Below are 25,763 nucleotides of genomic sequence, written 5' to 3'. Positions count from 1 at the left end.
TTCGAAGGCATAGCATGAACACCGTGTTTCGATGTTGTGGCTAGGTGCTTTTGAGTGCATATATTGTTGTTTTGTCCAAGTCCTGTTATGTTGTTGAGTAGATTTGCTGTTGGTTGTGCACTATGTCAACCTGACTTGGGAAAACTTTTAATCTTCATTTGTTAAAGTTGAGATGCCAGCTGGGTCTGCTGAAATATTTGACGAAGCACTTCCCAAGGGCAAAAATTTCAATAGGTTTCAGAATTCAGTTAAAGTATAAAAAATTACTCTAATTTCAAATTGGTGGAAGTAGGATCACTGCTCAGATTGCATTTACAAGCTTATTTTACAGGGCTTGCTGTTTTCTTCCAAGGGCCTAGCTAGAAGTTAGTGTACTGTATGTATTACGACCAAAATGCAGTATGAATGAAAACTGTATGCGTGCCAACATACGGTATGGCCAGGTTCAACAGCCCGTACAATAACTTCATAACACTTCATTACTCATGCGCACATTTCCTTCACTTAAGAAAGCTTAATTACTTTCCATTATTTCAGACATGTTAATGTATTTGTGTGAAAATTTGAGCATACTTTTTCTACTCAAATGTCTGAAAGGCATTTTATAGACTATACCATCACTCAACTCATATACTCCATGTCACCTTAAGACACTTACTGTGCAACACTGTTGGCACAAACACAACATCAACACTTTTTTTTGCACTTTACTTCGAAAGGGTATTGGCGGGCTCCAATCTTTATTGTTTGGGTCTGTGTCTCGAGTGAGCACTTTCCGGCACAGTAGTGGCTAGTAACACACTCGGTGGCCGAGTCTGTTAGTGCACACCAGCTCGGACCACGTGGAGCGAAATCTCGCGCTGAAGAACCCAGGGATCCTGGGTTTGATCGCCCCCCCCCCCCCCCCCCGTTTCGATCTGGACAAGCATTGTACTGGTGTGCGGTCGTGTATCACTACTGCGTGATGCAGGTTAAAGACACCAGGCTAGCAGTTGTACTGCACTGGCTAAATTTTCTCGTCTGCAGTGTAAACCAGTGTCGCCGCGCCTCGAAGTCAGACCTACCTTACGCTGCATAAACACAAACATCAAGTTTGGTGTTCTTCTTTAGTTTTGACTCTAAGACAAAAGCAGAAAAAAGAAACGGGGATTTCATGTTTGTGCTAACAGTGTCTCGCTGTGTAACGCAGTGAAGGCTGCATGCGTGCTTGCTCACGGATGCCCTTTGGCTGCCCACATTCTCGCGCAGCAGGAGCAACTGCCAAGGCTCCGAGCTCTGGCTTCTAGCCTCTGCCATGGTACCTCTTAAGGATAAGGAGTTAGGGAGAACAGCTGATTAGAGGAGCATGTAGGTGAGGTTTCATACACAGCTGCAAAGTGACATTAGCGTAAAACTCAGTTTTCTTCTGAAATCTGCCCGATTATAAATATATTTAAGCTGCAAGTGGTAAAAGGCATTTTGTCTTGGTGAGGCATTGCAGAGCAACCCATAGGTAGTTCTGGCGCTAATCGTCGGCGCATTTTCTAGATGCTTCCGAGAAGAGCTTGCCTTAACATACTCTCTTTTTCTTTTCCCGACGTTGTCTCATCTCCTCGAACACGGCAGCGTGCATGCTACAGTGGAAAGGTGTGGTGAACGAAGTCGTCCGTGACCAGCACTCTGCATCAGGCGACGCGTGGACTGATCAGCGTCGGAATTCGTCGTCTGCAAACGATCCCTGAGAGGAAACGAAAAACGTTGAGAACACAGGATCTGCGAAGTGGAACTGCCGATGCGTCCGCTTCGAAACTTCCAAGGCAGTGGCATCGAGCAAGTCGTCGTCCCTCATTTGTCGTCTCTGCGAGGAACTTTTTTGTTACGCAACGTTTTATTTAAGACTTCTTTTTTACGTTTGAGTGGTGGGTGCTGTTATGTGACAGATGAACTGTGGTGCTTTTTTTTATTCCTCGTCGCGGCGTTCGACTACGACGCTTTGGCGACTCGGCGGCGTACTGAATTTTTTTTCCACTGCTTCCCCGAGGTGTTGCAGAATGTGACGGTGGGGCAATTGAGTCGGCGGAATCTTTTCTTTACATGGCCTCTCTACGTGGCCTTTGGGCATTGTCATGGGGATCTGCTCTTCGTTTGTGTGGAGACAGAAGTGTGCAACGCGTTTTGAAAGTGAGATCGCCGGAAGTTAATGCTTGATTCTTTGGTAGGGCGACTAAGTTGCACAAGCATCAGATCTTCAATGCCTTTCTGTCGTTGTTCGCCCAAGCGCACAAAAGTGGGACCGTATTTTGGCAAATGGCAACGACTGTTTGCGTTGCAAATCGACGGCGGCGTTGGCTTCGTTCCGCTCGTCGTAGGACTGCTTCCACTGTCCACTAACTGCCGCTTGACTGCCTGAAGTTTAACATTTAAACATGTTATGCCTTTTTTAGGCATACAATGCCAACAGTCTAGGATGGGGGACCACTGTGGGGGCTTGCGCGTTCTTGCGTCTGTCGGTCCGGCCACTTGCATTGTAAATAGCGTTGTACATATATTTAGTACAGACCGGTGCATTGCTGTAGGAACTTTGGCAGTATCAGCATGGCTGTTAAAGTTTGTACCAATTTTTTTTGTGCATTTTTATCGCTTTGATGTTGCTGCTTTTGTGCTGGCACATTGCATGTAAGGCAACTAGCCTTGTATGGGCACGAAGGACTTCCTTTTTGTTGGACCAGTGAACGATAGCTTTGACTGTACGACATGGTTCCAGAAGTCGCATCAATGTCGCCGGGCTGGCTCCTTGTTGTGGTGGCCTTTACGTGAGGTGATGCAAAGCCTTAGTTGGATTAGCTAACATTTGCTCCGACTAAAGGCAAGGCCTGCAGGGATGTTCTTAAGCATGTTGCCCAACCAAATGACTTGTGTGCAATGTCGAAAGGAAGAAAACTAATTCAAGAATGGTGTGCCTTAGTTGAATCGCCCAACCGTTGCTGCAAGTGTAGCTGCAAGCTGTAGTGCTAGTGAGGATGTTCCCAAGCTGGGAGGTGATCCAACCGAACTGTCTGCAAGACTGAACGGAATGCCTTAGTAATTGTATCAGCTGACACTTGCAGGGGGTGTGATGGTGCATTTCTGACAGCCGAAACAATGTGTGTAGGAATGCGGTTCTCCATCTGGAGGGCTTTCGAAACGGGTGCAGTTGGGTTAATTGTTGTGCAATGGAATGCCTTAGCTGGAGCAACTAGTAGTTGCTTCAGTGTTACGGGTTGCTACAAGACAAGTGCTGAAACATGTTGTGAATGTCTGCTTACGCAGTCTTTGAGGGAGTTGATGGGCATTAACATTCTAAACATGTTAATGTCTGGGTCGGCGTGTCTTGCAAAGTGAACTGTGAATTTGCTTTTGTTTGTGCAAGTCGGGTGCTCGAATGTGCCTAATTGGAGCAGCGTAGGGAGTGTTCTAACAAATGCCTCACTTGAACCAGCAGAGTGCTTGATGACAGTTTTGTGTTCTGACTTTTGACATTTGGGCAGCGATTGTTTGCAGGCCCTGGTATGAACTGTATCAGAAGTATTATTTTCTGGCAATTCTCTATGTCGTCTGTCTGGTTATGCACCAGCAGTCAAAACTGTTCTAGGGAAGCCTTTTGAAATTTGCCAACAGTATTAGTGGCAAGTTGTGGATGAACTTGTGAGGAAGAAGTGTAATGTTTCTGGCAAAGCGGCGGGACTACTTGTCAGTCTTTTTAGTTGGAGCAGCTAAGAGCGATTTGAAGTGTACACTCGAGGAAGCTGTAAGAACATAAGCTGCAAATTCAAAGTTTCATCTCTCAAGAGAAAGTAATATCACCCCTTCACCCCAATGCTGCACTGAAATTGCTCAAATATCATAAGTCACTCCTGTTTTTTTGTTTGTTTTTTTGTCATTTATGAAGGGCAGCATATACTCATAATCGTCTTTGGTCTTCTGAAGGCCTTTTCTTTTGTTGTGTCTGATCAGATGGTCTTCTTTTTGCATTTGTTAAGCCTTAGAAGTGCTGTTTGTCATTTGCATAGATTTCTTGCTCAACAATTGTTAAATTTTGCCTAAAGTCTGAATTTTTAAATTTTTTCGTGAGTTGTGTTTGGAGTGTAACTGTGTGTTGAATTTAGATGGATTTCATTTCTAACTTTTTGTTTCTGCTTAGTTTTAATGTCAGGTTTGTGTTTTTAGAGGCATTGTAGTGTGGAAGATTGGCATTTTATTGTAAATGCTTTGAAACTGCTGTTTAAAAATTTTGAACCATGCTTTTCATGAAGAGACGTTTCTGAAGCTAGGAGGAACGATTCCATGTTTTTGAGGAGCACAAATATCTGTGAAAGTAAAGCATTCCTCCCAAATACAGTATAACGATCTAATGTAACTATGCAAACGTCTTTAACCTTCTAACGTAAACATATACTTAAATACACATATTTAAAAAAAAAAATGCATTTGTTAATGCTGCATTGACCTTTTTCTCTCTGCAGGTGTCTTATTTCGCTCTCCAATAGTATCCTTTCATCATAAAAAAGAGACCTGACATTAATTCCTTGCTTGCTGACACAATTGCAGCAACTGCAATATGTCAACATTTTTTCGTTGGAGTTTGAAGGTTTTTGCGTCCATTGCTTACAAGTGCAGTTTCCAGTAATGATCGAGGAACACGAGTGTTTTCTTTTTTGCGTTATGAGTTGCCGTCAAATAACTCCCGCTGAGTATATTGTTCTGCTAGTCATATTTCTCTGCGGCTTGCTTGTTATTATTCAGAATTGTTTTAGTTAAAATAAAACCAACAAACAAGGCATAATAAATTGTTCTTGGATCTATATGACTGGCTTCTTGCTCTCATTTCTCGATTTGTTACAGCCGCCTCGGTGGCTCCGAGGCGAGAGCGCCGGCCTACGGATCCCCAGGTGGCGGGTTCGAATCCTGACCGAAGTGCCCGCAATGACGGAGGCTTATTGCGGAGAAGGCGCCGTGTAACCGAGCTTTTGGTTGCACTTCAAAAGACCCCAGGTGGTCCAAATTAATCCTCAGTCCTCCGCTGGGGCGTGCCAGATGCCCGTCGTAGGTTTGGCACGTAAAACCCCCAAATTTGACTTTGACTTTGTCTTGATTTGTTACAAGGTCTAGCGTACATAATTTATCTCGGCTGTCAAGAAGCGTAGACTCGAAACTGGGAGAAAGGTATTATAAAGGTGTCGAAATGGCATCGTGTTTGAGCGACATTTTGTAGTTCCATCTCTTCCCTATGACGATTTGCTGGTGCCACTGTGTTCGAGTCTAAAAGATCTGCCATCATATTTTCAAAGATAAGAAAATCTTGAAACAAGGTATCCTGAAAGGTGAGGGGATTTATTTGTAGAGTTCCTAGGCTATTACTAAGCAGGGGGGCTATGTTCGACAAATGTTTCGTATCTTCTGTAAAGAAACTGAAGTGACGATATTGCATCTGATTGGTTAGAGGCTCAAATGACGAGAAAGTCCCCTCTATCGTCATTAGAGTCTCTAGCCAATCGGACTCGATATCGTCACTTCCGTTACCTTCTAGAAAAAACGAAACATTTGTCGAACATAGAGCTTAAACACTATATAAAAAAAAAAAAAAAAAAGAGGTCTGATGAGCAACATAAGACTAAAACATGTGTTTATTTTGATCGAAAGAGCAACAAGTGTTGACAATCTGCAGGTGAGCTGTAACCACTACACTACTAAACACAACTCGTAATCGCTGACTTTTTTTAAAAAATTTGTTAGTTTAGTTTGTCGCATGAACACTCCTTTCATTGTTTCCCTTTTTCTCGCTGCTGCTACGACGCGCGACAAAATTTTATCGATTTTTGGGAGCTAGCTTGGCCTCGGTATACTGCACCTTTGTCCTGAAATCGTTCCGCCGCGAACAAAAATAAACCATGTTAAAACGTACCTTTCATGCGCCTTTCTAAACATTATAAGATCTTGGCGATATACCGCATTAATAACTTACCTGGAACTTAGTGACACTAATTTTAAATCCCCTGATAGGTGATCAGCGAACTACATTTTGAGCGCGCATGGGCAGAACGGTAAACAGTATCGCTCCGCAGATACCGCGATTTCAAAATGGCTGCTTCCATGCCTACCGTCGTCTGGCAGATGACTCCTCCGAAGTAAACCTGGTATGTGTCGTGTATGCGCATCTCAGAGGGCAGTCGTATCTATAAAATTACGATAAGAGAGTAACGAAGGAGTTGATTCTTTGATATGACTTCTTTCGGATGTCCGTAACGATCTTGGGGGAAATTTGCTGTCGAAAACATGGGCGTGTGCGTGGGCGTGTGTCAAGCTGCCGAGCTCTATTTTTGGCTGTCGTTCAGCTGGCTACAGGTCCACAGTTCTCTTTTTGAGTAAAACTAAACCCACGCAACGACCGTTTTGGTGAGACGGTCGAGCTTCCAACTTTTTGGAAATTAGCTGTGCATTTTGAATGGGCGGGGACCGATCACGTACTGCGAATGATTCACATCCCCCGTTGCTGGATGACTGTTTATAAAATCTGTGATGATGAACATTCTGATACGTTTCTAGGGTTAGGCCTCCAACGTCACAGCTGTTGTTCTTTGTCTTGGACGTATGTGAGCTGATGTCTCGTAAATTTTAATGTCTTCGCTACCTCCATTTTAGATGCAAAAATACTCCAAAAGCCGGGAAAAGTCATAATTAAAATAAGAGCACCGACTTGACACAACAGAAAAAGCAATTTCATTAGACGTTTCGCCTCCCATGCGGGAGGCACCTTCAGTAGTTGCAAAGCAAATGCAAAGTTCAACCTCAAGTCAACGCTATTTCTCACGAATGCCCGTATAAGCTTCGTGGAGAGGGCCGCGGTTTTTGTTGCACAGGGTGTGTCCCTGCGAACAAACCACGATTCTAGGAGCTTTCAGGGAGCTTTAATGAAACGTCGCTACCCAAAGCGTTTTGTTGACGAGGTCAAGAACCAAATGAAACAAAGTGTGCAACCGTGCGAAAGGGAAAGATATAAGAATCTAGTGTGCATCCCCTATGTCAAAGGAGTCTCCGAACCTCTCAGTCACACTTTGAGGCCCCTTGGCATTCAAACTGTTTTCAAGCCATACAGAACTATTGGAAATTCCGTTTCCAAACCAAAGGACCCAACCCCGGCGAACGTCCAGAGAGGGGTTATCTACAAGATCCCCTGCAGTGACTGCCCAGCGTCCTACATTGGTGAAACCGGACGGAGGAGAGATACCAGACTGGAAAGAGCACAAGCGTGACGTCACGTACGCATCCCATGCAACGCGACTGAAGACTGAACTGGTGGACCATGCGTGGACAATGGGGCATTCTTTTGACTTTCCGGCTGCGACGACCTTGGCGAGGGAGGACAGATAGGGGTCCTGAAAGCTCCTAGAATCGTGGTTTGTTCGCAGGGACACATCCGTGTGTAACAAAAGCCGCGGCCCTCTCCACGAAGCTTATACGGACATTCGTGATAAATAGCGTTGACTTGAGGTTGAGCCTTGCATTTGCTTTGTAACTACTGAAGATGCCTCCCGCATGGGAGGCTAAACGTCCAATGAAATTGTTTTTTCTGTTGTGTCAAGTCGGTGCTCTTATTTTAATTACTCCATTTTAGAGGCCCAGAAAAAAGAAAACAGACAGAAATGTTCATAATGCTTCTTGCCGACTGTTTTAATTTTGTTTTTAATAGAAAGCACTTTAAAAACAATGAAATGACAGAGTGGTACACATAATTCTATAATGTAACCATATTAAAAAAGAAACACAGGTTTTCATACAGGTTTTTTGTTCCAAATAAGAAAGCTGAAATGACATTACAGCAGGTAAGGTTATACTTCGAACACGGCAGCCACTGGTATCGTGGCCCAGCATGTTGTATGGTTCGGTTTTTGGTAGCCAGTGCAATCAATTGTTCACTGATGCTGAAGTGACTGTTACAAGCTGCCTGTATTTTAAATTTAAACCTCCATTTTCCAAGAAAGAAAAAAAAGTTTTATCAGTAACAGTTGCAATGTATTTGTGAATATCTGCATAAAGCAAAAAAAGGTTATGCGGAGCGCAGGTTCATCTGCTTCTTGCTTAACGGTTGCGATGATGTCAGAACGCCAAGCTCTTATTGGCTGACTGAAAACAATAGTGGGTAGACCTCTAGGCATCTAGCATTGAGGTCTACCCACTATCCTTGTAATCAAAGCCAATTGGAGCTCGGCGTCGTTCTGACGTCACAGCAGCTCCTGCGCAAGAAGCAGACGACTTGCTCTGTGCAGAGTTCATGATCAGTCTTCTCCACATGGTACTTCCTCAACTTTACACCTTGCTGAAAATGTTTTTTAAAATAGTGTGTGTAAGTGCACACGTTTCCGATTGCACATTCGCATGTGCACACTCGCCGATTTAGTTTAGTGCTCGCACACCACGAGCCAATGGGCGCGTTAAGTTCGCGCTCCTTTACTCCTGCTTCGAGCGCAGCTACTAAACGGTGCATGGTGTACAGGGGTGCGACACACCGAAACTATCGATGAGCCACACGAGCTCCTTCTGATTGCATGGTTATGATGAGCCCGGCATCTCCTGGATACAATTGGCAGAAGCCAATATTATTTCGAAGATAAATTAGTTAGGTCCGTGTGGAACGGCAGCGTGTATAATAAAAGAGATAGCGACGTGATGAAGTTTCTACAGACGTTTTAATATTCCTAAAAGGTTTGAGGACTCGCATCGAGCGCATATGTGGGAAGTTACCTTGGCCAATCTATTTATTGACCATGCATGCTGCTCAGATTTAAATTAAGGACAACATTCTAGAACCCTCTCGTCGACGCAGGAAACCCTGAAACTTGTCAGATATTTTACGGTTCCGTCTCGCAGCGCGAGATAGGAGCTACGCTGATACCGGCACACAGTCATTCAAAAGATAGCACGTCATTTTGTCTTCAGGTGAGATGATGAACAAACCTTTCTTTGTAACACTACCTGATGTTTTAGGTTTCCAATCAAAGTGTCTTGATTCGCTGGGCTAAGCATTCTAAAAAGGACAGCGGTCCAACTGTCTTCTCATCTCAACTTTTCTGTCACTGTGGTGTCGTCATGCTACCGTTCGATAGATCAACTCGTTTTCAGGCGAGATGCATGAACAAACCTTTCCCGCAATGCTAACTGATGTTTCGGCTTTCCAATCGAAGTATCTCTATCGTCCTTATTCGCTGCAGCTGGGCTAAGCATTTTAAAAAGGGCGGCGGTATGACTGTCTTTTCATCACAACTTTTTTGTTGCTGAGCTATTGGCACGCTCGTTTGATAAATCAATTTGTTTTCAGGCAAGACGCATGAACAAAACCTTTTCTGCAACGCTAACTGATGTTTCGGCTTTCCAATCGAAATATCTTTATTTGCTGAGCTGAGCATTATAAAGGGGCAGCGGTCCGAATGTCTCCTCATCTCGACAACTTTTCTCTTGCTGTGCTATCGGCATGCTACCACTTGATTGTTGAATTCGTTTAAAGGCGAGGTGCACGGAACAAACCTTTTCCGGAACGCTAATTGCTGTCTTGGGTTTCAGATCAAATCCTTTTTACCTGCTGGATTAAGACTAGTCAACTGAAAAGGGGCAGCGGTCCGGCTAGGCCTTTTGTCTCGATGGTCTCGACAACAGCGTAGCCATCTTCTTTATGGATGTGACGTCACGGAGCTCAAAGAAGTCACTCGCGCTCCGAGAAATACTTGGTGCACGAAGAGCGCGTTCGAGCGTCAGTGGCACTGCTGTTCGTTTAGTGAACGGAGTGCCAAACTCTCGCACTCCGGAGCAGAAACTTGACCATTCACGTTACCTCAATCATTCGCCATGAGTGGTGAAAAGACAAGCTGTCGAAACGGCATGCCTCCGATATTAAGGGCGCGGTCCCTGGGGTCATTACCCAATGCAGCAGCGTTGCATAAACCATTGTTGAAACTTCGATTTATAAATATTAATTGAAAATGCACAAGGTCATCTGTTATTGCATTGTATGGCCTTACATTTTTGCTGTGGTAGATGCTTTTTGGGTGTCGCAAGAGTCGCCAACAAGATGATAACGGCAGGGCCTCTCTCTCGCACATCTGGCCTCCAGCGCGGGCCTGTTCAAAGCTTGCGACACGCCGAAGCGTTGTCAAAAGTACGAAACTCGTGTGGGGGGCGGGACAATGGAAGCTCCTCCTTGCCGTTCTGATCGTGTCAGTGGATATAGTGAGCATAAGTTCACTACCGTAAATTCCCAAGAGATGCCCCATGCCCAACGGTAACCCACCCCGGTTTTTGGCTTGATTAGCTATTTTAAACGCCAAAAGATACCCCACTTTTTGCAATCATAGTTTTGGGGTCAACAATGATTTCGGCGTAAGTGCGTCTAGTTAGCTATGGCAGGATATAATCGAACATTGCCGACTGGGAAGTATGGTTGTCTTTGCTTTATTGCCCCTCGCAGCGATAACAAGTTTAGCAGAAACACATAATCTAATTTTTTTCCAACTTTTCTTCATTGCAGATTGAAAGTTAGCTCACTCTTTATTTTCGCCTGATTTTCTCTCGATTTTGGGCGGGCTATCTCTCGTGATATTACAGTACTCAATTATCAGTTTCCTGACTCGTGGATTGAAGAGAGCGACCCCGTCCAGCGAACGCATCAACGTTCTTAGGTCTGTCAGTTGACAAGCTCCACGGAAGGGCAACATTTGAAAACAGTTCTTCTCTGTTGCCTGCATGCGAGCAGGTACCAGCGGATAGCATTCCTTGTGCTATTGGCGGCCACACCTCCTGTGGTCAGCGGAGAAGGGCCGTTCTTTGCCATAGAAATTGCTTTTCACTGCAGATAATGTGCATCCAATGTTTCACTAGTTCTGCCCTTACTTTTTTGTGGGGCGGGCTGATAGCGTAGCGAATGCCGTCAAACTGACACACCACGAAAAGGCGCCTCTAGGAAGCTTGTCAAACTGGCTTTGGTCTACAGCGTGTAGACTAATGCCTCGATCCCACTCTGGACGGTCCACGGAGGTTCCCAAAGGTGGTGGGAGCTTTCGCTAAAAATGTGGAAAGACTGGATCACCCGAGTAAATCACGAATAGTCGGATTATGTTTTTTCTATACGTTGTGTGTACACTTAAAGGGGCCCTGCAATCTTATTTAAGCGTCTACCTTTTTTGCGGTTTCCACGTCTCTTGGGGTTCGGGCCAGCGGGCACGGAAAGAGTAACTAAATATCAGTGCGTCATATTTTAACTGGACGACGCGGAAACCTCCTTCACCGACGAGGGCGACCCGCGGTACCGAAGGCGCGCAAAATGTGACGTATTTGGTCTTGGGCTTACTACTGGTCAGAGCCGCTAAAAGCTTCTTTTTGGTCGAAATACAAAATATAAGTGGCGCGAACTGTTTCAATTATTTATAAGAGTAGTTTTTGTTCAGTATTTTAGATCAGAGAATAAACGAATGCAGTTTATAAAGTATGGAAACAAGAAATGACCCGTCGACATACCCGCCACCAAGCGGTGGAAAAGGCGGCGCATACTAGAAAGGAGGAATAGTGGGATCAGGCGCCGACACGGAAAGGTCTCGGATGAATGCTGCGGTGCTGCGGTCGTATTGACAGGAGGATCCGACCGGCTCAGAGCGTTCCAAAGGCCTTCGGCGAGAAGCTTTGTCTTGCGGTTTGTATAACTTTTAAAATAAAGCGAATTTCGAAAAAAGAAATGTTTCACCAAGTTACTGCGTTCAGTGCGCTTAGGTTCGGCGCAAATTAAAGACCAGTAAAAAGGTCCTTGCAGGGCCCCTTTAAATACTATTTTGTGTCACTGTGGCACTCATTTGGGCCAAATCAAATGAGGAATAGGTAAGCCAATTGTATTTTCTTTCCATTTCACACATTTTTCGGCTGTAACGAATGCCAGAATAGTCCAGGACGATTTTTTGGATGACTTTAAGAAAAAAAGGCTTGGCGACAATTTTTTTATAGACAAAACCAGTTTCTATTTTCTTTCTTTTGACTCTGGAGGTTTCATGTATTCACACTCAATTAATGAGTGCACCACCTTCAGGCACCTCTCTTGCAAATACCGGCGCAGTACGTCGAGAAACCGATTTATGGTGGACTGTCCAAAGTGTCATCGAAGCGTTGGTGTACACGATGCAGTAACATTAGAATGCACCAACGTTACTAAAACAGTCGGTTGGGAAACTCACCCTTGAAACCCGGTTTGCTCGCATCCACCGAGACCAAACTAAATACCATAACAGCGCCACCCTTTAGCGTCGAGTCAAAACATGAAAGTTCATTTATATTGCTTTTGCGAAATGGTGCTGCAAGATGGTGCCACCGGCTCTTGCGCGACTTGACCGAAACCAATACGTGCAGTTGCCGGAGTGGTCGCAGTTGCGGGAGAAATGGTAGCATTGTGAGTACGGATCCACTTTTTCGAAGCCACTTTTTCGAAGCAGGCTCTATGACAGTTTTCCAACTGAGTTGCTCTAGTAACGTTGGAACTGAACCTAACCTGTATCCATACCCGTCTCGCACCAAAGCCGCAGAAAGATCCGATCCGAAGCCATGGACGAGAACCTCAGCCGGGGCTACGTCCAGCTGGGCCAATCGCAGCAGTCCTGGGTGGACAGGGTCGCTGCGAGACGCCGCCGCGTGTCGGCTGGCGTCGGTGGCGGTGTCCACCAGGGGGAGCCACCCGAGGACCGCTGCCACTGCATCTACCTGGCTCTGGTGCTGGCTGGTGTCGGGTTCCTGCTGCCCTACAACAGCTTCATCATTGCAGTGGACTACTTTCAGGCCAAGTACCCTGGCACCACCATCGTCTTCGACATGAGCCTTGTGAGAGGACCAACGTTCATGCTCGTGGCAATGGCCGTTATTGGCGAGGCTTAGCAGTAGATCCCCGCGTGTTTCGTGTATGCCGCAACCCAGTGATGTGATTGCTGCGCCAATTGCGCCAAACTGCCAAGGGGCTAACCCTGCTACATCCTGCTACATTTTGCCAAAATATGGGGGGGGGGCTTGTACCTTGTCTGCCGGCCTGGCAAGCAAGCACCGCTGGACTGTTTTGTGTCGTATGCTCGACAGTTACATTTTGCATGGGAATCAGTTGGCGACAGAGCGGAGTGGCATGGTTTTGTTTTCAATCGAACAGCCGCTTTCTCCGCTCGCACGACGAAGAACGTGCAACTGCAAGCCAGCTGAAGTTGCCCTCACGTGCATGCGAACATGATTACACGACAAAGGCACCAGCCGGGACGCTTGCAATCTATTGCATTACGTTTGCTTACTTTTGACGAAAGATCTGGCATGTCGGGAACCAGTAAAACGGTAGCAAGCATTTTTTTTCGGAATTGCTCGGCAATGCCCACAGCACTGCACACTTGTGGGACACAACATGTCACATCAAAACACAACACAACACAAAGTGCTCTTATTTGTACAGCACTTAAAACAAATATTTTTATTTTTATAAAAGTTTCTGTTCTAAAAGCCACTTTTACTGCTCCGAAACACTGTCTTGGCTGCTCCTAAAGCCACTTTTGCTGCTCCAAAACACTGTCTTGGTTGCTCCAGATGCCACATTTGTTGCTCCCAAACACTGTTTTGACTGCTTCGAAAGGTGCTCCAAAATGGCTGAGGCCAATCACATCACTGAGTAACCCGCTATATTTAGCGGAAACATTTCTTCACTGAGTTTGACAGGGAGTCACTTGTGACATCGCAATGCGATTTCCTGCTAAATTTAGCGGGAAATGTGTCGGGAAATTTCTTCCACTACATTTGGCTGCAAAAGTTATTCGATATGTCTGGCAGGGAATCGCAGCAACATGTTCGAGAGATGGAACGATACCTCCACAGAATGTAGCAGAAATCTGCTGTCACGGCACGTCACAGTGTCACCTGAGGTCATGGTGTCATCTGTGTTATGGTATCACGTGATCACGCCGGTGTCATCATGGTGTCATGCGACAGTGTGATGTCGTGGTGTCACATGATCAAGTCACGTGACTGACGGCACGGCGTCATGGTGTCATGTGATCCAACGGTGCTGCATGGACTGTGTCCGCCAAATTTAGTGGAATGTAAGTCCACTAAATTTACATGCGGCAGCGTAGCTGTATGCAGCAGATTGTGCAGCACCTCGGTGATTGCCGCAGTTCGTTTGCAGGGATTGGCAATGAACCAGCAATTTTGTTACAGTGTTTTCCGGCCTATAAAGTCTGGTTTACACATTTACGTTTTAGTGTGTTCGAGTGCATTGTATTCCCCTGCGACTTCTTAACATACTCGCATCAGGCTCAGAACAAGGACTCTTATCAAAGCAGAAGAGTTCTTTGGAAGAAGATGTGAGGAAAGGAGTGACATTGTAAATGTAGTAGGATATCCATCGTTTGAGTGAAAAACGGCTAAAAAAAAATGACTGCATCTCCACGTGGTGAATGATGTTGATTGGGGCGAAGCTCTGGTGGCGCTATGATACTGATTTTGTTTATAGGTAGTGCTGATGGTGCATACACATTTGAGCATTTGACCGCAGTGCCCTCTTGTCGGTAAACGTTGAGTCAATGCACGCAAAGTTTAACGTGATTATATACGCACTTGACCACAGCGCCCTCTCCTGTATAGATGTTGAGCGGCTACATGCAACATTTCATTCATGACATCCCCAGCTCTTGAGTTACTACCACATCTCAGAGTCCCCTACTCGTCCTGCAGTCGTGGCCGAGTGGTTAAGGCGCTGGACTAGAAATCCATTGGGATCTCCCCGCGCAGGTTCGAATCCTGTCGACTGCGCAAACATTTTTTATTTTTTTAAGAAGACAGATGGGGATGGCAATTAACCCTAGGGAGCTTCGCCCCTTAAAAACGGAGGATGAGATGAAGGAGCACACAAATGTGGTGCTGATTGGAAGCCAGTGACGGGGTAGATTTTATCGAGAGGTGCTGCAAGTTTGTGTGAGCCCGCGTTGGCATGTTCTATCGGATCTATTGTTTCCTTCCCATCTTTCCCGTCTCTTGTTTACTTGCTGTTTTCGTGCAGGGGTTAAAATTTTCAGTTGCCGGTCAGCACCGTGTTTGTGTGCCCTCATCTTCCAGAGTCCAGTTTTCTCCGCAACGTTTTTGCTCGGGCTGTGCCAAACTGTCCGGCCCGACTCCACGCCTCGTCGTGGGACATCCAATTGCATGTTTTGACGGCGTGTGCAAGAAGGAGAAACGGAGACGACACTTCGAAGGGCGATCACACTCCCCCCGGTTACACCCCGATCCTCGTCGTTGTCACCCAGGTCTACATCCTGATGGCTTTTTTTGCGGTGGTGGTCAACAACCTCCTGGTGGAGACGCTTCCCCTCCAGGTCCGCATCACGTTCGGCTACCTCCTGTCCTTCGGCACGCTGCTGTTCGTGGCCCTCTTCGAGGTCTACTGGGACGCATTCGAACACGACTCCGGGTACAGGGCAAACCTCGTGGCCGTCGCTGTCGTGGCTCTGGGATGCACCGGTGCGTATTCTTTGGCATCCCGTACTGCACTTGCGTCGAGAGTGGTCCCGGATCAGCAAGAAACAATCTCGCGAGAGCTGGCTTATCGCGCTGTTGAATATCGTGATCCCGGAGGTCGGTGCCGGAAGTCCTGGCAGAAAGCACGAGCGAGTGGCGTTCCCGACCGTTGAAGCTTCCCAGAAACGTTGAGCTGGAAAGCCACCTGCGGCAGAGTGGGGTCTGCTGCCTCCGCCCTTGCTGCCGTCGCACCGCTAGGTTCCGGACGAGCGGCGGCGGGACGCTTCCGCGGTGTTGTCGGGCAGAAATCGAACGACTACGGTACTTTCGAGTGTGCGGCAGACGCGTTCGAGACACCGCAGCGCTACTTGCGATTTCTCTAATACTTTACTTCCTGTTTGCACGACTTGGCAGACGGCAACAGATGTGGCCCGCTGTTCTGGTCAGCGTCGTGGCAAGACGTGGGACAATGTATCGTCGGAATGCATTCCTCCGATTTGTTGTTTCTAACCTCTGATTTATCGTGATGCCGGACTCGGATGCACGAAATGGATGGGGCTTTCCCGCGATTGTTGTGTATGTCTTTGCTTAACATGTTCAAAAGTGTTACGGAATACAAATACACATAATTTCTGCGTTGAGCTGACTGATGTACAGATTGGTTGTGGTGCTCGCGTACGCACAAAATGTTAATTCACCTACTTCATTTTATTTTTTTACATCCCAGTACAGTTTCCAGGGGCAAAAAATGCTTGTTTGCCACGCTTGTTTCGTTCCATACAGCACGGTTCTCCCCAGAAATATTTGAGATGCGGACATCCAACAATTTCCAGGGTGTCAGGAAAAGGGGGGTGATTGCCGCAACTTTGGTGCTCCATGGCACTTTCTTGACCGCACAGCGGCGATTTTGTTTGCAGGGGTTATGCAGTTCTGTGGCGTAGCACCCCAAACCCTGCCAAGCGCAAAATTCTGGGGCGTCATACATTTTCAAAATTAACATCGTCTCGTCCGGCAAAAGCAAAATATAGAGGTGGGCCGGACATAGTGGAGATGGGCAGTAAGTCAGACTGGCAGTGAGAGAACCCAACCATACAGTGTCTGTCCTTAGTGGTTTCGTTTCTAGGGGAATGCTATAAAGAAAGGGTCAATGCGCAGGTTTTTTACTCAATGAGCTAGAGGGAACACGTGTTGCAACTAACGTCGGATAAACTTCTGTTGGCGTTAGACGAACAGGGAGTAGAAGCAGAAAAGAAAGAAGTCTGCTAAGCTGCCCCGGCACGTGCGTACGAAAAGCGGAAAAAAGAAAAAGAAGAACGACGACGACGACGATGAACGTGAACGATTGAACGTTTTGACCTTGCAAGCTTTCGAATGTCGATGTATTATTCTCAGCGGTGTAAATATTAAAGTGTTGCTCGTTGTGTGACCATGGAACGATTACTGTGACGACCCGCAGCGACTGCAACAACACGTTCGATGCTGGCAAGCTGTTGAGGATCAGAAGCATGAAATGGTAATTTTGAAGGTGAAAAGTTCTCACTTTTTTTTTTTCAATTCGGTTTTATTTTGGTGCATTCTGCAGCATTGTGACGATTTCAGGCTTTGAACCAGAGGTACTTTACAGAGTTTCTCTGTCAGACGGTAAGGTCCTATCTTCCAAATTAAACTTTGAAAAGTGTTAAATGTCAGAGTCGGAAGAGTCGGCGCTCCAATTACCACCACCACCAGAGCAGCCGACGTGCGAAGCGACCATCTTGCACGTATCGCATGCGCAGAGCGTCTAATTTCAAAACTATAAATGGCCCCGGCAAAACGAAACACCGTGCGAATGTAACGTTTAAAGTTCATCAGACACGTAACAAATAGCAGCACCTCCCGCAGTGCATGCTATTTCGTGTTTAGACTGGCAATTCCAAACGCACAATCGCCGCCATACATTTACGGCGAGGACCGCCAAAGGATTAAGGACCTTCCAAACTGACGCTATAATATGGGCCTCTTACGTTGTATTCAAAAAGATCGTAGAGATATTTGAAGATGGTCTTTCACTACCTCCATGAAAAGAAACTCGTCGTAAGTTTCAGAGCGCCAGCCGACTCTTTGCCTTTGCAGCTGAGCCCCTTAAGTGAAAATCAGTCTGGATTCAATCTTATTTCCAGCGGGATTAAGTCTCACTTCCAGCCAGCTTATCTGCAGCCAGATTACAGGCCAGCTGCATAATGTCGCTCCAGTTGGACTGATTTTCACACGAACATGCCAGCGAACCTTTGACTTCTTTTCCGAGGCTTCCAAAAGGTTTCGTTTTAAGTTCTTACGGTGTATATGTAATTTCTTTTAGATTGTACTTGTTTGCACGGTCCCCTTGAGGGCCGCCCTACTTTGTCACACTGTGCCTCTGAGGAAAAGCAGATTGACTCAAACATCTGTAACGTTTGGATTGCAGTGCAGCAGTCAAGTTTTTACGGCTACACAAGCATGCTCCCATCCCGTTACACGCAGGCAGTGATGACGGGAGAAAGTAAGTGAACTCACCATACCGACTTGATTTTAAATTGGTTTGTCGATTACTGATTGATAAACTGGTTAGCCGACTGATCAGTCGGCTCTATTGATTAAACTGCGAACAAGTGCGAATTGACTGCATGAAATGTTATTCCTGGCATGTAAATTTACTTCTGGGTAAGTGAGATTCAAAGAAAATGACGGGCAAGGCTTACGTCTTTCGAGCGGAGTCTGCGTTGGAATGCCAAGTACTTCCAGCCCTCAGAGCCGGTCACTTGACCAGGAAATGCCTCTCGCAGCAAATTGTGGTCGCTGGGAGAGATAGCTGCATCGATCGGCAAACCGTCCCCGGTTCCTAGGGACCCAAGGGTTTCCCGTGGTCCCCTAGCTGGGTCCCCAAGGTCCCATATTCTCTAGGGGATACGGTCCATTCGTCGCATGCACTCTCGTCACCGGACAATTGGTCACAGGACGATTTATCACGCAGGAACATTCGTCATAGGATGACTCGTCACGTAAGCAACTGGTCTCACAATAGTTCGTCCCCAAGAAAATATTATTGTTCTATTTGGTTTGGTTTACAAAGTGGGTCCCCTCTTATCTTAGACGGTAATAAGCCCTGGAGAAGGGGATTATTATCGTCATTCTTTTCCAGCTCGCTTGCACCTTTGCAATAATTGCATTATCATCCTAGCGTGTCTTTCACTTCTCAATGACGAAAAATTTGTGACAAACGTTTTAGTGTCTGGTTTGTTCCCGAACAACGAATGTTGGTTCGGCCGGACAAAGTGGGTCACCTCTTACCTTAGCATGTCTTTCGCTTCTCAAGGGTGAAGAATTTGTAGCAAACGTTTTAGCTTCTGGTTCCGTCCCCAACGGTGAATGCGGAGGCCATATAAGAGCGACAACTTTTTTGAACTCGGGACTGCATTCGAAAGGATGGAGGTGATCGCAATAGAGAGCTCTGCTTTTTCTTGAGGGGTTTTCGTACACATGCAGCAGAAAAGATATAGGATACTTGTTATTGGATTTGTTACAGAAGAAGTATATGCAAGGCGAAAGTAATAACTGATTTGGCTGCCAGTCGGATAATTGCTCATTCAAGCTAGCAAAGGCACGCTGGGGACCCAACTGAGATCAACCTGCTGAAGACTCATCACATCATGAAAAAAAAAGTGGTTGAGTGCCAAAAACTTTCCCATGTTGAGTATTGTAAGATTTTCTCTTCTACCCATTGGTTTATGTCACAGCAGGAAGTCGTGAAACTCCTCATCACGGAATGTGGGCATTTGTGGAAATTTACATTTTTCTATCGTCCCCTGCGCACTCGATGAGACCAATTGCCCGCGTGACAAGTCATCCTGTCACGAATGTTCCTATGTGGCGAATCGTCCTGTGATCACTTGTCCTGTGATGAGTGCGCACGTGATGAATCGTCCTCATCCCATTCTCTAGAATGTCCCTGCGCCTAAGTAGAGTGATTTTTTTTTGCAGCTTAAAGGGGCACTGACAGGTTAAAATTTTATATTTTTTTTATTATCCGAAACGATTGAAAAAGATGCCTTTACATTACCCTCAAAATTCAAAGTTTGGAAACTCGTTATTTGTGAAGTAAAAAAGCAATTTCCAAACGTGAAATCTGAAGTTCCCGCGCGACTCGCGCCAGTGCAGTGACATCAAAGTTTGAGTCGGGCTGTAACTTGAGTTTCTCTCCCTCCTCCGGATTTCCGACCCCAGCCCGAAGTGTCGTGGTCTCCCGCGTCCCGCGATCGACCACGCTTATCCAGGCGTGCCACCTATCGCTGTGAGCAGACGACGCTTCACTTTTGAGTTTGAAGTTCTTTGAGGGCTTTTTCAGCGATCTCAAATTCTTTGAAACGGTGTGAGGTCGAAGGGGACGTGCAGCGAACTTTTGTGAGTGACAAGAGGGGCCGTGTCACGCCGGCGCTTCGTGAAAGGCTGCCCTGGCGGAGTCACAACTGACACTACGGTGCACCGGCACCATGTCACAGGTTTTGCTGGTATTCTCTGCTTAAACACAACGCACTGCCGACCAGGCGATAGGTCCACGCCTCGGTGGAGTCTTGCCAATGAAGGGGAGACCCACAGCCTTGCAACAAAACAAGTTTTAATACTACAAACAAACAAAAAAATAAAATCTGCCGAACAGCGAAAACAACAGGATTCGAATGCACTTTACCCAGCCTGTGCACGGGCGGCAAAGATAAAAACACTTAATACACTACGAATTAGTCAAAAACCAAAGTCTACAGCTTAGCACAATGCATTAACCATCTCTTACGCGAGAGCTTCCCCGAACATGGAAAAAAAGAAAAACAAATTCGGAGCTTAAATGTGGTCAAATAATACAATCGGACACCCGTGAGAATAAAAACCAACTACGGAAATACCGCTACCTTAATTACTATAAAGAAAAATGCGAGTGGAGGGGAAATCTCGTCTCACAGTGTCCGGGAGTGACGGTCTTGCGAGGCGCTGTCCGAAGGGGGAAGGAATGGTCCCGGTGGTACCACGGTGGGTTGGGCGGCCTGAAGCGGCCGCACAATCACACGCACACACACTTCGTCGTCGAAGTCTTCCCCAGTCCGGACCTGGCCCGCTACCGTAGAGATCCACGAACTTGACGCTTCGATTCCCCATCTGTTGCTTCCGAGTTTCCCGCTCACACTGCCCGCCTTTGCCCCAAAGGGTCCCCCTCGACGGGCCCCCGCATCCCAGCACGCAGTCGTGGAAAACATACCAAAAAGAAACCAAACCCAGGACGCTGGCCCGCTCGTCCCTTCACCCTTCCCCAAAGGCAGCATCGCTTTGTTTTCGTGGAAGCTGGCTCCCAGCCCTCACACCCCGCGAATTTCTTGGAAGGACGCGTCCAACCCGGGGGAATGGATAACGTAACACAGCCGGATTTTGTGACATGAATAATGTAGCATAGCTGGATTTTGTGACACTGCCTCTCACTTAAGAAGGTTCACCCGTGAATATTTAAACTAACTCTTCACAAACACTTGGCGAACAATAACGTGTACAAAAAAAAATCAAGAGTACATATACTAAGCAAACCAAACTGCGCTCCGTGTGAGATTATAGTCGTGCACATTCCAACAGTGAGAAGTTTTCATATTCGGAGGATACAAACAAAATACGGAGTAAACACAACATACATATACTGGCTTAATAGAGAAAAACAAAGCCTAACTAGTGAGGCGGACTTAAAAGCTGCTTAGGAAATCAGCACCCACATTTTCGCTGCCCTTGATATGTTTGGTTGTGAAAGGAAATCCCTGCAAAAGGAGGCTCCACCTCAGCACTCTACTGTTCAGATGCTTCGCCTGATTTATGCACTTCAGCGGCTGGTGGTCGGTTTGTGCGAGGAATTTCCTACCGTAAAGGTATGGACTGAATTTCTGCACCCCCCAGACCAATGCCAAGCACTCCCTTTCGATGGTGCTGTAGGCGGCCTCACGAGCAAGCAGCTTCCGGCTCGCGTAAGCCACAGAACGTAAGCGGCTATCATGCTGCTGCATTAACATAGCTCCGAGACTTGTGTCGGAAGCATCGGTCTGGAGGACCTGGAGGACGAAGTCTTTTCCGAAATCGGGGAGTCTCAGGATCGGCGGATTAGCAATCCATTCTTTCAGCTCTTCGAACGACGACTGATCAGCGGTCCTCCACTCAACCTGGTTCCTTTCCTTTTTCTTCGTGAGGTCCGTTAGCGGCCCACTGATCTTTGCGTAGTCGGGAATAAAATCCCGGTAGCATCCCGTCAGTCCGAGCAATGCCCGCACCTGTCGCTTGGTGGTCGGCACACTCGCCTTCTCGATTTTGTCGGGCGTCTTTCCGAGGGGGGCGAGCTGCCCCTTTCCAATGCGGTGACCCAGAAAGTCAATTTGTTCCATCCCAAACTCGCACTTGGTTGGGCGAATGGTTAGTCCCGCCGCTTGGATACGGCCGAACAGCGTCTGCAGTGCAGTGAGGTGTTGTTTCCAGCTGTCGTTAGCCACCAACACATCGTCGTAGTAATGCGCCACGTCTGGGATTCCATCCACCACCTTCCGCATCAGTTCGGTCAATACCGCCGGAGCGGTCTTGACCCCAAATGGCATGTACCGAAAATGGTACAGTCCCGAAGTCGTCGAAAATGCAGTCTTGGGCTGGGAATCGTCGCTGAGTGGGATCTGCCAGTAACCCTTCACGAAATCCATCTTTGAGAAGTAGCGTTTGTTTCTGACAACGGCGAAAACGGCGTCGACTCATGGCATGGGTTCGGAGTCTGGAACTTAGACGCCGTTTAGACGTCTGAAATCGACGCACAGCCGATTTGTCTCGTCCGGCTTCTTGATGAGCAGGACGGGTGCGTTGCACGCAGAGCTGGATTTTTCTATTCCGAGCCTGAGCATTTCCTGCACCTCTTCCTCAACCTTCGTGTGGGTCGCAAATGGCAGTGGGTATTGCTGCACATAGATGGGGGTATCTGTAGTCTCAGCTCGCACTGTATCCATGGGGTTTTTTCCGGAACGTCGGAGAGGTGGCTGCGCATTACACGGTCGAGCTGCGACTTTTGCTCAGCACTAAGCTTCGATGAAACTCTCACGTCTTCGGGGGCCTTCCTCTCTCTGGAATGCTGGTAGAGGGATCGGCTGATCGTCTTCGGTTTCCGTCAGCGAGAGAACCGCGCAGGCCTGTCGCTTGTCTTCCTTCTCGATTCCCTGCTCCTTGTATTTCTTTAGTAGGTTAGCGTGGAACAATTTCAGGCCGGTCGTTGTCTGGATCTCGTAGTCGACCTCCCCTGTTTTTCTCGTAACGAGGAAAGGCCCCTTCCACTGCAGCAGAAGTTTGTTGTTGTTCGTGGGGAGCAGTAGGAGCACCTTCTCTCCTGGCTAGAAACTTCGCTCCTTGGTTTTCCGGTTGTAGTACCGAGCGTAACGAGCTCCCGACCTCGCGAGTTCCTCGTGGGCGATTTTGCACGTCTCCTCGAGGCGATTTCGAGATAGAGCATGTGCTCATAGGTGGTCCGGAGCTCTGCGTCGAGCTTGATGTTGGTCCACACCTCTCTCAGAATGGCTAGCGAGCCCCGGAGATGGCGACCATACAACAATTCAAAAGGCGAAAAGCCAAGGCTCGCCTGCGGCACTTCCCGGTAGGCAAACAGCAATGCGGGCTAATACCAGTCCCAATCCTTGGGTCTTTCGGAGCACATTCGCTTCAGCATGAGTTTAAGTGTTTTATTGAACTTCTCCACCAACCCATTTGCCATGGGGTGGTGGGGGTACGTGTGCAACTGCCTTATCGACAGGAGCCGGCTGATCTCTTTCATTAGCTTGGAAGTAAAATTCGAGCCCTGGTCGCTTAAATCTCTCGTGGCATTCCGACCCGCTCAAGCATCTCGACCAGGGCCTCTGCCACTCTTTCGGTCTCGATGCTGGGCAAAGCCACGGCGTCCGTGTAGTGAGTCGCATAGTCTACCATTGTCAGTATGTACCGGTTCCCTCGGCCCGAAGCCAGGGCAACAGGTCCCACGATGTAGATAGCAACCCTCTGAAATGGGGCATCTATTAAGGGGCTCCCAACAAGTGGGATGCGAGGGACCTTTCCCTTCGGTGTTGTTCGCTGACACACGTCACACGATAGCACGAACCGCCGTACGTCCGAGCCCAATCCCGGCCACAAGAACTCTTCCAGGATACGGCTCTTCGTTTTCGCCTGCCCCAGGTGTCCCGCCATAATGCTTTCATGGGCAACCTCCAGCACAGTTTTTCGGTGGGTCTGAGGCACCTCGAGCTGGCGCGTCTCTCTCCCCGACCGCTCCCGGTATACTCAATGAAGAAGCCCTTGCCCCTCTCCGGTTGTATAAGTGATCGTGGCCGTCTTTCTCCTGGCCCTTTTCCCAATCCGCTTAAAGCAGGGGCACAGGGTGTCATCCTCTTCCTGCTCCTTTGCAAAGCCCGGCGTGTCGATGGCCAGCCCTTCGATTTGAGGCACGTGTAGTTTTTTCAATCCAGTTTGTTGTTTCTCTCTCTGGGTCCTGGTTTCCACGGCACACACCAGAGTTAGGGTATCTTCCACTTCCACCCGGGTTTCGCGTCCTGGCTCGTCCTGGTTCTCCTGTGTGTCACGTTCCGCCGGGTCCTCCCACACTCGCTCTGTCGGCATCGGGTCGTCCTCCACCTCCACATCAGTCGCGGGGTCGTCCGGTTCTCTAGCACCGGGAGTATTGCCGAGCACGAGGTCGTGCAGGGACCTGTCCATGCACAGGGCTTTGAGTCCTTTGTCGAAGTAGGGCGTTTTAAAGTGGATATGGGCCTCGGGAAGCATTTTCGCGGTTCCATCGACGAGATACACCGGCTTCTTGGTTCCAGTGAGGAGGCCGTCGTCGACCAATTTTCTTCTTACGATGACCGTGTTACTCCCTGTGTCGCGCAGAACCGTGATTTTTTTCTGTCCGATTGTGCCCTCAACGACTGGCATTCCCTCGACCAGAAACTTGTGGCGCGGGGTCATTACCGCGTTGACGACCGGAATTTTCGTCCCATCCTTCAGCTCTAAGAACCCATCCGTGACGTTTTCGTCCTTTCTGTCTTGTCGGCGCATATAGATGCCTGACGCCTGAGGTTTCGCTGGCCCCGGCAGACCTCCGTCTTATGTCCCTTCCTGCCACACCTTTGACATGTGGGCACCTGTCTGGTGTTGTACAGGCTACGACTTTGTGCAGCTTTATGCCCCGTCTTATTACAGAGGTAGCACCTCATAGCGGGCCTCGAGGCCCGCCCCCTTCGCTGCTTTTCTTCGCTGAGGGTTCGGCTTCGTTTTTCCCGGCTTTCCCCAGGTTACTATGGCCTTGCGCGTCCAAAAATTGGTCCGCCATCTCCAACAGTCCATCCAAATGTGGCTGTTTTCTTTCCTTCAAATAGATGGCCAGTGCTGGATGACTACCCTTTAAGAACTGCTTTTTGATGCACAGCTCCTGGAGACCTTCAAAATCTTTGGTCACTGCAGCCAGCCCGACCCACCGGTCGAAGCAGTGGCCGAGCCTGGCGACGTATTGAGTGGCCGTTTCTCCATCTACTGGCTTCCCATCACGGAATTTATCGTGAAAGCCCTCAACGGTGAACCAGAACCTCTTGAGCAGTGAGGCTTTCACTTTGCCGTAATCGGCTGCATCTACGGGCGGCAATCGCCCACACAGACTGAGGGCTTCCCCCGTGAGGCACGTGCTTAGGGCGGTGGCCTGTTGGCTCTCTGGCCACTTTTGGCTTAAGGCGATTCCCTCGAACCTTATATAAGCGTCGAGGTCGTCCTTTCTTTCGTCGAAGGCGAGTAAGAGCTTGTTCGGACTCAATTTCAGAACGCTCTGACCCTTGCCGTCAGTTCCTGCTCCGGATGAGCGGTTCCCCTCCTTCTTGTTCTCAAGCTCTAGCCTCAGCCTCAGTATCTCGAGCTCCCTCTCGGCGGCTGCTTTCGCCGCCTCTTGTGCCCGCTCGGTAGCCTCCCTGGTCGCTCTAGGGCTCTCTCCTCTCTTTGTTTGGCACTCTCTTCCTCTGTCCACTTCTTTAGTTCGGCTCCCGAGAAGTCTAGTTTGGTACGAGTCTTCCAATCTCCATTTCTGACCTACCCAAGCTTGCCACTGGGCAAACTGCGGAACTACACTTCCTTCAAACTACGCGGTTTTTACTCGCAGCTCTCCAAAGGCAAGTCTTCACCATGGTCAGCCAGGTCCTGTC

General features: G+C 47.8%; 2 protein-coding genes across 5 annotated transcripts in view; both read left to right on the top strand.

The window, feature by feature from the left end:
• Positions 1–4,822, top strand: part of LOC8041899 (sodium-independent sulfate anion transporter) — a 77,819-nt gene extending 72,997 nt beyond the window's left edge. For all 4 annotated transcript variants that reach the window (XM_029995276.3, XM_040501910.1, XM_040501912.1 and 1 more), the window contains exon 19: positions 1,606–4,822. In XM_029995276.3, coding sequence (XP_029851136.2) covers positions 1,606–1,721 — 116 coding nt within the window. In that variant the 3' untranslated portion in view covers positions 1,722–4,822. The remainder of the gene's footprint in view (positions 1–1,605) is intronic.
• A 1,262-nt stretch (positions 4,823–6,084) lies between these two features.
• LOC8041894 (equilibrative nucleoside transporter 4) overlaps positions 6,085–25,763 on the top strand; it is a 129,290-nt gene continuing 109,611 nt past the window's right edge. Inside the window, exons 1-4 of the mRNA XM_040213102.3 lie at positions 6,085–6,152; positions 12,564–12,861; positions 15,312–15,525; positions 17,966–18,040. Of these exons, the coding sequence (XP_040069036.1) occupies positions 12,589–12,861; positions 15,312–15,525; positions 17,966–18,040 (562 nt within the window). The 5' untranslated portion in view covers positions 6,085–6,152; positions 12,564–12,588. The remainder of the gene's footprint in view (positions 6,153–12,563; positions 12,862–15,311; positions 15,526–17,965; positions 18,041–25,763) is intronic.

Source organism: Ixodes scapularis, unplaced genomic scaffold (genome assembly GCF_016920785.2).
Source record: "Ixodes scapularis isolate PalLabHiFi unplaced genomic scaffold, ASM1692078v2 PGA_scaffold6__148_contigs__length_123643588, whole genome shotgun sequence".
NCBI classification, from domain to species: Eukaryota; Metazoa; Arthropoda; class Arachnida; order Ixodida; family Ixodidae; genus Ixodes; species Ixodes scapularis.
Note: the sequence above shows the minus strand (reverse complement) of the source record. Positions and strands in the feature narration are given on the sequence as shown.